Below are 11147 nucleotides of genomic sequence, written 5' to 3'. Positions count from 1 at the left end.
GGGCGATGGGGACGGAGAACGTGATCCATTTTGAAAACTATATTGACCTATTTGGATAAAAATGGCGGAGGGTTTGGGGGGACGGCGAGGGAACCGCGGTCTTCCCTCGTTTATTCTGGTGACCCCGTGGCTTCGTTTCTGATCACGATGGGGATCTTGGCCACCACCCTGTTGAGACACCAGGGGAAGTGGACCATGCCTGTCAGCTCGTAACCGATCTCCATGATGTCGTCCGATTTTTGAGCGCTGGTGACAGGCATCACTTTGGGTAGGCAGAGGGTGCTTTGAATCTTGGTGAACTCGCAAGGACCCCTCTCGATGTTCGACTCCAGGCGCATCATCTCTTCGTGTTGCTCTAACGTCCGCCTCTCTGCTCGGAAGTTGAACGCTTTGTAAAGGACCACCGAGTGGAGGGTGAAGACCACTTTCCGGATCGACTTGCCCGTCGGGTTGGTGATTTCGGTAGTGAAGGTGATGTTGTCGCCCGGAAGGTAGATGCTCTTGCTCAGCGACATGCGTAAGGTGATGGGGGCGTTCCTGATACAGCAGTTGTACGCCAGGACCTGCTGGACTTCCACCACCAAAGGGTACTGAAAGATGGAAAAGGAGAGAAGGCAACGTTGAAGGAAAAGCTTATGAGATCCTGAGGAGAATAAGGTTAGAAAGGTTGAGGTACGACCAGCTGTCGTCCTGCTTTGATACCTCCGAAGGATCCAGAGTGAGAAGAACGGGCCAAGATTTCCACAGGGAAGGTCCATCTCTTGGAACTCAACCATGAAAATTGTGAGGCGCAGAATAATACAGTTGGAAGGGACCTCGGAGGTCTTTCAGTTCAATCCCCCACTCAAGCTGAACACCCTATACCCGTGATGGCGAACCTATGGCACGCGTGCCACAGATGGCACATGGAGCCATATCTGTGGGCATGCAAGATCCACAGCTAGCTCAGGTCCAGCGCTCATGCACAAGCCGGCCAGCTGATTTTCAGGCCTTCCGGGCCCATTGGAAGTTGGGAAATGGGCCGTTTCTGGCCTCCAGAGGGCCTCCGGGGGAATGGGGAAGGCTGTTTTTGCCCTCCCCAGGCTCCTAGAAAGCCTCTGGAACCTGGGGAGATCGAAAAATGGGCCTACTGGGCCTATCATGCCATCACGTGCCAAAAGCGGGGGAGCGAGGGAAGGTCACGCGTGCATGCGCAGGGTGGGGCAGGTCGCACTGAATTATGGTTGTGGACACGCACATGCATGACCCCCCCCGCTCTCCCCCCGCTTTTGGCACGTGACAGCAAAAAGGTTAGTCATCACTGCCCTATACCCAGGGGTGTCAAACTCAATTTCATTGAAGGCCACATCAGGGTTGTGTTGGAGCTCAGGGAGGCCAGGGGGTCTTGGCTAGGGTGGGCATGGCCAGCACTCATGTCGGAGGTGCCTGTTGTGGTCCGAACACTCTGCCAGTGAAAACGGGCTCCCGAGCTCCGTTTTCAGCTGCGACGGTCTCCTGCAACCCTCTGCCAGGGAAAACGGAGCTCGGGGGTGGGGTGCATGTGGCCTTCCCAAGCTCCGTTTTTGCTGGCAGAAGCACCATGGGCCGGTCCTTTGCTGTTTCCAGGGCGGCCCTGTGGGCCAGATCTAAGCACCCTGTTGGCCGAATCCGGCCCATGGGTCTTGACATCCCTGCCCTATCCCCATTGAGACAAATGTCTGTCCAATAATCTCTTCTTGAAAACCTCCAGTGTTGGAGGACTCACCACATTCATCTGGATTTATTGTTCTCACTGTTAGATTTCTTCTTAGTTCTAGGTTGGTTCTCTCCTTGATTAGTTTCCATCCGTTGCTTCTTGTCCTGCCTTCGGGTGCTTTGGAGAATATCTTGACTCCCTCTTCTTTGTGGCAGCCCCTGAGATACTGGAAGACTGCTATCATGTCACCCCTGGTCCTTCTTTTCATCAGACTAGACCTACCCAATTCCTGCAAACATTCATCATATGTTTTAGCTTCCTGTCCCCTAATCATCTTTGTTGCTCTTCTCTGCACTCTTTCTAGAGCCTCCACATCTTTTTTGTATTGTGGCAACCAAAACTGGATGCCATATTCCAAGCGTGGTCCAAACCAAGGCCACCAGAGGGGTCATTACATGGCTTGATAACACGGAAGAACCCAGGTTGAGAAGAATGGACCGAGATCTCCTCAGGGAGGGTCCATCTCTTGAAACTCAGCCATGGAAATGGTTAGAGTAGCCTTAGGGCAATTCTCTTCAGTGGTGGGATTCAGCCGGTTCGGGCAAGTTGGGGTGAGCCGGTAGTTAAATTGCTGGCTGGCCCCGCCCCTTCCTGCCCCGCTCCTTCCAGGAGTCCCCACGTACCCCATTTTGGCTCCCAAGTGCAGGGAGGCCTCCTAGCCCCCCGCCACGGCCCATTTTTGCTCCCAGGAGGCTTCAGTGAGGCCTCCTAGGCCCAAAACAGGGCATGGGGGGGAGGTGCACCACCCCCCACAGCCCGTTTTTACTCCCAGGAGGCTTCAGTGAGGCCTCCTAGGCCCAAAACAGGGCATTGGGGGGGGAGGTGCACCACCCCCCACAGCCTGTTTTTACTCCCAGGAGGCTTCAGTGAGGCCTCCTAGGCCCAAAACAGGGCATTGGGGGGGGAGGTGCACCACCCCCCACAGCCCGTTTTTACTCCCAGGAGGCTTCAGTGAGGCCTCCTAGGCCCAAAACAGGGCATGGGGGCGGAGGTGCACCACCCCCCACAGCCCCTTTTTACTCCCAGGAGGCTTCAGTGAGGCCCAAAACAGGGGGCAGGGGGTGGCATCCCCCCCCACCCCCCTGTGGCCCATTTTCTCTCCCAGGGGCATGAAGGAGGCCGAGTGCTGCCTGTCACACCCCCTGGCCACGCCCACCAAGCCACGGCCACAGAATGGATATTAAAAAAATTTGAATCCCACCATTTCCCTCCTATCTGGACTTTCCGACCTCATAATCATGTTTGAAGGATGGAATGAGAACTAAGTTCATGAACAGTCAGTCAATGGGCAGTAAATCAACAGGGGGATAATATCCAGATCACAAGAAGAGATAGTACTGCTTTGTACCACACGGGTGACACCCCAACTTGGAATATTGCATCCAGTTCTGGACATCACAATATGAAAAAGATGTTGAGACCCTTGAAAGAGTGCGGAGAAGAGAAACAAAGATGAGAAAGGATCTGGAGGTTGCACCTTACGATGAAACCCTTGAAGGGGTTTCTAACAAGCAGAAGGACTAGGAGCAGAGGTTGTATTCAGCCGGTTCGGACCGGAAATTATTATTTATTTCTTTTATTAGTCATATTTCTATGCCGCCCACTCTCCGAGGACTCTGGGCGGCTTACACCAAAGACAGTATACTAAATAGCATATTTGCCCCCAACGATCTGGGTCCTCATTTTACCCACCTCGGAAGGATGGAAGGCTGAGTCAACCTTGAGCCGGTGAGATTTGATCCGCTGATCTGCTGAACTAGCAGTCAGCTGAAGTAGCTGCAGTACTGCACTCTAATCACTGCACCACCTCGACTCAAGAAATCTCAGGTGGGCCCACGCACCCACCCCGGCTCTATGCCATCTTATTTAGGCGTGTTTTTGAGACTGGGTGCATGTGTAGAAGGCAGGCGTGTGCACGAACCGGACACGTGCGCGCCTGTAGTGAGCGTGCACACACACGCGCGACAAACCGGTCGGAACATGATCCAAAACCCACCACTGGGTGATGGGTAACAGTCTTCTGGTACTTGTGAGGCTATCAACAGAGAAGAGGGAGTCAAGCTATTCTCCAAAGCACCTGAAGGCAGGACAAGAAGCAACGGATGGAAGCTTATCAAAGAGAGACCCAGCCTAGAACTAAGGAGAAGTTTTCTGACAGTGAGAACAATTAACCAGTGGAACAACTTGCCTCCAGAAGTTGTGGGTGCTCCATTGCTGGAGGTTTTCAAAAGCAGACTGGACAACCATTTGACTGCGATGGTGAAGGCTCCTGCCTTGAGCATGTGTTGTGACCTAGGCTTACTGAGTCATTTCAATACACAATTAGTCCCAAACAAACCTATTTTATTGTAACAGCTGAGAATTACGTTCATTCCCAGCTGAGTCCCAATTAGTTGCAAAACAAGTCCTTCGGAAGAAGTCTTTCGGGATAATCACCAACCTTTATCTTCTTTGACACCCTGCCAAAGGCCTTACTTGGCAAAGCCCCATGAAGATCAGAAACAAACGAGAGATGCCAACTGGAAACAGAGTTAGCAACGTTGCTTTCTTGCAAAAAAGGCCCAAGTGCCTTTGTTTCTCTTTTAAGCCTTATGGGAGGGGCCAATCATCTCCTGGCCTTACTCCCGAGTCATCCCTTTTGCTTTAGCTGCTCTTGCCTTCTGGCAGTTGTGTGCATGTGTGCACTAGGAACAGGCTCCTCCTGTTCCTCTGCCTCTCTGCTGTCTGACTCTGGGGGCTCCGGAGTCCGTCCATCACTCCCAGATGGCCCTGGGCCCATCTCTGCCTCTGACCCAGAGCCCTCGTCCGGGCCTTCCCCAGCCTCCAGGACTGGCCCATTGTTCTCCCCAGCCTCCTCACTGTCCGACTCCACTGCCAGCTCCGCAGGCTGCTGGCGGACCACAACAGCATGGGGTTGGACTGGAAGACCTCTAAGGTCACTTCCTGACCTATGATTCAATGTTCTATATTTTAATAAAACGAGGCCCTTTATGGTCTTTAAACTGGTGATTTTAATCATAAATCCCCTTTGGAGACCATGAATAGATTCCAGGGGATCTGCGAAGTTGGATAGGGGGAAAAACTTTATATTCACTAACCTCTAACTGAAATCTATTTTACTTTTCTTTAACAGATTTAATGGATTAATAATGGTTTAAGTGAATGGATTAGGAGTCAGTCTGATCTAGTGGTGAAAAAACCAGGAGATGGTGAGTTCTAGTCCTGCCTTAGACATGAAAGCCGGCTGGGTGACTTTGGGCCAATCACCAGGAGACGGTGAGTTCTAGTCCCGCCTTAGACATGAAAGCCGGCTGGGTGACTTTGGGCCAATCATCAGGAGATGGTGAGTTCTAGTCCTGCCTTAGGCATGAAAGCCGGCTGGGTGACTTTGGGCCAATCACCAGGAGACGGTGAGTTCTAGTCCTGCCTTAGGCATGAATTTGGATTAAATTATGATTTTATTGTACTTGTTTCTTAACTTGTATTCGCCGCCCTGAGTCCTTCGGGAGAATGGCGGCATATAAATACATGTAATAAATAAATAAATAAATAAATAAATAAATAAATGAATGAATGAATGAATGAATGAATGAATGAATGAATGAATGAATGAATGAATGAATGAATGAAAGCCGGCTGGGTGACTTTGGGCCAATCACCAGGAGACAGAGAGTTCTAGTCCTGCCTCAGGCATGTAGTTATGACAGTGGCAGGGTCTCAGGGTCATGTGATCACACTTGCGACTTTCCCAGCTGACTTCTCCAGCCAAGTCAAGAGGGAAAGCTGGATTCTCCTAACAACCATGTAATTTACTTAACAACTGCAGAGATTTGCTTAACAACCATGTCGTAAAGGTTGTAAAATCAGGCATGATTCACTTAGTAACCACCTTGCTTGGCAATGGAAATTCTGCTCCCAACTGTGATCGTAAATTGTGGACTATCTGTATATCTGGGGGCCCCAATTCAAGGAAGGCCGTTCTACTTTGAAGTACAACTTACGATCACCATTGAGCTCAAAATTTAAGTAGGTTTGGACCAATTTTACGACTTTTCTTGCCCAAGTTGTTAAGTGAATCCCTGCAGTTGTTAAATCAGAAGCGCTGTTGTTAAGTGAATCCGGCTCCCCACATTGACTTGGCTTTGTCAGAAGGTCGCCAAAAGGGGATCCCGTGAGCCGGGGACACCGCCACTGTCGTAAATATGAGCCAGTTGCCAAGTATCCGAATTTTGATCACCTGACTGCAGGGATGCTGTAAGTGTGTGAAAAACGGTCCCAAGTGGCTTTTTTCAGCGCCGTCGTAATGTCAAACAGTCACTAAGCGAACGGTTGTAAACCGAGGACGACCTGTACCTTGGATTGTACTGTGTCCTGGCTGTACAGGGAAGTCCCTTGCACCAAGATGTATTTTTTCTGCTTGCCGAGGATAAGTTCTCGCGTGGCACAGAGCGCTTGGAGGAAGTAGCTGATCCTCCCCAACCGGCTGGTGAAAGTGGAGGGGATCCTCGGAGGTAAGACGAAGTCGAAATCAAACTTATGCACACCTGGGCCCAGCCAGTTATCTGCAAATCGTGAAGCAAAGCAAAAATACCTCATTTTACATCTACAGGCCCCTCACATCCTGGACGTAAATGGTTTCAACTTCTACTCTCAAAACCAGGGGTCTCCAACCTTGGCAACTTTAAGCCGCCAGGTTGGAGACCCCTGCTCAAAATGATGCTATAGAGTAGTCATGGCGAACCTTTTCCAGATTCAGTGCCCAAAGCGCATATGTGCGCGAATGCGCGCCCGAACCCCCAAAATGCAATGAATGTGTGGCCCCCCGTGCATGCGCACATGTCCCTCCTACAAGCCCCCCATGCATGCATGCATAGGGCCCCCCGCCCACCCTCCGCGCATGCATGGTAGAGACCAGTGGTGGGTTCCTCCCGGTTCGGTCCGGTTCGGCCGAGCCGGTAGCAGTGACGATATGATGTCACCAAACTGGTTCTCCTCCCCCCGCCCTCCCACCCCCCCACCCCCCCCACCCACGTTATTCTTACCTTTTATTTGGCCCCACCCCCAATCTATTGCTGCCTCCTGAGTCCCAGCTGATGACTAGAGGGAAAAAAAAACTGTTTAAACTCTTGCCGCGGGGCTTCAAAGGGCCGCCCTACAGCTGATCAGTGTTAAAAGCAAACAAATGAGTCGGGTCGTAAGTGCGAGGACCTTCCAGAAATGACTCTGACCAGCTAGCCACGCCCACCTAGTCACATGACCTCCAAGCCACACCCACAAAATAAGCCACGCCCACAGAACCGGTAGTAAAAAAATTTAGAACTCACCCCTGGTAGAGACCCGAAGACCAGCTGGCCGGCGGGAGGCAAGTGGCGGAGCGAAACTGGGGTGACAGCTCGCGTGCCGTCAGAGAGGGGCTCTGCGTCAGTGGTGGGTTTCAAAAATTTTTTTCTACCGGTTCTGTGGGTGTGGCTTGGTGGGCGTGGCAGGGGAAGGATACTGTAAAATCTCCATTCCCACCCCACTCTAGGGGAAGGTTACTGCAAAATCTCCCATTTCCTCCCGATCAGCTGGGACTCGGGAGGCAGAGAATAGATGGGGGCGGGGCCAGTCAGAATTTTTACTACCGGTTCTCCGAACTACTCAAAATTTCCGCTACCGGTTCTCCAGAACTGGTCAGAACCTGCTGAAACCCACTTCTGCTCTGCGGGCCACCTCTGGCACGCGTGCCATAGGTTTGCCATCACAACTATAGGGCATTGCACGCCAGAACAACTAGACACAAGGACAGTTTTTCCCCCGTGCCATCACTCTGCTAAACAACTCATTCCCACAACAACACTGTCGAACTAGCTAGAAAGGTTGTATTAGAATGATTCTTCTCAACTTTCCTATGACCTATTTCCTCATCTTCCTTTGAGTATAACTTCGTTGCTTGTATCTTACGGTTTATATTGTTTTATTTAGTATCCTAATAGGATTTATGTTGTTTGCTTATTTAGTATTCTATGGCTATCACTAAGTGTTGTATCTTATGATTCCTGATGAATGTATCTTTATGGTGACTATGATCATTGTTTATCACTTATATCTTTTATGTACACTGAGAGCTTATGCACGGAAGACAATTTCCTTGTGTGTCCAAGCACACTTGGCCAATAAAGAATTCTATTCCATTGCATTGCATTGCATCGTATCGTATCCTAGTGTAGTCTGGTCTATTCCTTATTCCCTCTTCTCTTCTCTCCTCTCCTCTCCTTTCCTTATTCCTCATTCATTCCTCATTCTCTTCTCTTCTCTTCTCTTCTCTTCTCTTCTCTTCTCTTCTCTTCTCTTCTCTTCTCTTCTCTTCTCTTCTCTTCTCTTCCCTTCCCTTCCCTTCCCTTCCCTTCCCTTCCCTTCCCTTCCATTCTCTCTTCTCTTCTCTTCTCTTCTCTTCTCTTCTCTTCTCTTCTCTTCTCTTCTCTTCTCTTCTCTCTTCTACTCTACTCTACTCTACTCTAATTTTCTCCTTCTTTGCTTGTAGGCAAAGAAATTCATCGAGTTCCATTTTCCACCAACTTCCTTAGGTGAGCTGCAATATTCAAACGAGGCTGGAACGCATGTTCCACGAGGAAAGAAAAAACCCCCAGCTTTTTAAAAAGGCAAAAGGTGAAATCAAAGGGACTTATTTTTATTTATTTATTTTTTTTTAAAAAGTCCCTTCTCCGTAGGTGGGGTCTTAAATTCCCAATTAGGATTAGGGGAGTGGGAAGAAACGATGGCGGTATATCTGGAAGGCAGATTGTGGGGGAAAGCTGGGCTAATATATTATGACATTTCCGAACGCTGGCAGGAGAAGAAGGTAAATGTTTTAATAAATTGCAGGCCCCGGAGAAGATTGCAATGATGGGTGGTGCTCCAGAGAACAAGACACATGCCAGGCAAGTTTATGTAGCAGGAGATGTATAATTATTCTAATATTTCCTTAGGCTCCTAAACAACAGGAAATTATATAATGGGGGAGATAAGAGACATGAAGACTTATTTTTCATGAGTGGGCGTGGAGGAGCTTTGGGGAAGGATTTGAGACCAGTGGGGCAGGAGACGGGTTCTTCCCTGCCTGCGTGGGAGCCAAGAAGCAGCAGAGAAAGAGCACATACAGGAATGGAATGGAATGGAATGGAATGGAATAGAATAGAATAGAATAGAATAGAATAGAATAGAATAGAATAGAATAGAATAGAATAGAATAGAATAGAAGATGGGATGGGATGGGATGGGATGGAATGGAATGGAATATAGGATATGGAATGGAAGATGGAATGGGGAATGGGGAATATGGAGTGGAGTGGAGTAGAGTAGGAATAGGAATAGGAATAGAATATAGGAGAATACGGAATATGGAATGGAATGGAATGGAATGGAATAGAATGGAATAGAATAGAATAGAATAGAATAGAATAGAATATGGAATGATATGGAATGGTATGGAATGGAATGGAATAGAATAGAATAGAATAGAATAGAATAGAATAGAATAGAATAGAATAGAATAGAATAGAATAGAATAGAATATGGAATGATATGGAATGGTATGGAATGGTATGGAATGGAATAGAATAGAATATAGGATATGGAATGGAATATGGAATGGGGAATGGGGAATATGGAGTGGAATGGAGTAGAATATGAATAGGAATAGAATATAGGAGAATATGTAATATGTAATAGAATAGAATAGAATAGAATAGAATAGAATAGAATAGAATAGAATATGGAATAGAATAGAATAGAATAGAATAGAATAGAATAGAATAGAATAGAATAGAATAGAATAGAATAGAATAGAGTTGGAAGGGACCTTGGAGGTCTTCTAGTCCAACCCCCTGCTTAGACAGGAAACCCTAGACCACTTCAGACAAATGGTTGTCCAACCTCTTCTTAAAAACTTTCAGTGTTTTGAGCATTCACAACTTCTGGAGCCAAGTGGTTCCACTGATTAATTGTTTTCACTGTCAGGAAATTTCTCCTTAGTTCTCAGTTGCTTCTCTCCTGGATTAGTTTCCACCTATACAGGCAGTCCTTGACTTACAACAGTTCATTTAGTGACCGTTCAAATTTACAGCGGCACTGAAAAAAAGTGATTCATGATCGTTTTTTCACGCTGATGACCGTCAAAGCGATCAGGTGATCAAAATTCAGCCACTTGGCAACTGACTCCTATATATGATGGTCACAGCATCCCTGGGTCACAAGACCCCGTTTTGTGTCCGTCGGACCCAGCAAAGTCAGCTGTGAGGCTGTGAGGCTAACATCACAGCTGCAGTGATTCGCTTAATGACCGTGGCATGAAAGGTGGTAAAATGAGGCCAAATTCACCGAACAAATGTTTCCCTTAGCAACAAAAATGTTGGGCTCCATTGGGGTCGTAAGTCAAGGACTACCTGTATAACACCGTTTCGTGCGCAGGTCATCCTCAACTTACAACCCTTCGTTTGATGAACCTTCGAAGTTACGATGGCACTGAAAAAAAATGACCGAGGACCATTTTTTACACTTACGACGGTTGCAGCATCCCAATGGACTTCAAAACTCCCAGAAGTCCCCAGCTAAGAGGGCCATTGCTGAGAATCCTGGGAGCCGAATCCACTGGAAACTGGAGCTGGTAAGGCCTGCCAGTCCTCAATAGATGGGAACAAAGAGAGGTTCAAACTCTTTGCTGCCACCTAATGGCCACTTTCATGTTTACAGTTGACATCAGGAAGCCTTGGTGGGAAATGCTGTGGTTTGTTAAAAAACATGATAAGTCCGTCCACACAACCCCTCCCAGAAAGACCCCCCCACTCCAGCCCCCTTTTCTGCTTAACTGCCTCGTGGTAATCCCAGTTAAGCAGCCTCACGTTCAATCTGGAATGTTTTCGTCTTGTGGACGTAGTCCGCCTTGTTAACGCAGGTGGCTCGCTGGCTGTAGTCCTTCTCCAAGTGGGCCTCTTCGGTCCACTCCAGGTAGCCTCTCCCAATGAGCTCAACCTTCAGCAGAGGGTCCACTAGAGTGCTGTGAAGACTGAGAATCAGCTGCCCTGCCACCGTTGAACCTGCCAGGTACACTTCCTTGGGTATCACCAGCTCAATAGATTTCACCACCGACATGGGTGGGCATCGAGTTCAGGAACCGGCCCCTTCGAGGAGGAGGTTTCTCTTGGAGAGGAGGGGTCTTGAATGAAGAAGCTTTGTGACATCAGCTCGTGATGCAGTGAAATTGGCTGCTGGACAGTTAAGAGGCAGTCTAGGTGGCAAGGAAATCCCTAAATATTTGTAGAGATGGTCTCTTCCAGGAAGACCACTTTAGCCTTAGGCTCTGCCAATGGGGTGAGTCGAGCATCACAGTTCTGGAATGTCCTCCTGCTGGAGATCCACCAGCAGAATGTCCCAG

General features: G+C 48.6%; 1 protein-coding gene across 1 annotated transcript; it reads right to left on the bottom strand.

Annotated features, from left to right (window-relative positions):
* Positions 1-110: 110 nt before the first annotated feature.
* ARRDC5 (arrestin domain containing 5) lies at positions 111-10864 on the bottom strand. Its single transcript, XM_070936672.1, has 3 exons — positions 10615-10864; positions 6089-6297; positions 111-590 (listed from the first exon to the last, which is right to left on the bottom strand). The coding sequence occupies exons 1-3, from the start codon at positions 10862-10864 to the stop codon at positions 111-113; spliced, it is 939 nt and encodes a 312-aa protein (XP_070792773.1).
* Between the last annotated feature and the right edge of the window lie 283 nt (positions 10865-11147).

This window comes from Pituophis catenifer, unplaced genomic scaffold, assembly GCF_029215685.1.
Source record: "Pituophis catenifer annectens isolate HBS135680 unplaced genomic scaffold, rPitCat1.0.hap2 SCAF_1, whole genome shotgun sequence".
Classification (NCBI taxonomy): domain Eukaryota; kingdom Metazoa; phylum Chordata; class Lepidosauria; order Squamata; family Colubridae; genus Pituophis; species Pituophis catenifer.
The sequence above is the reverse complement of the archived record's forward strand: the minus strand, read 5'-3'. Positions and strand labels throughout refer to the sequence as shown.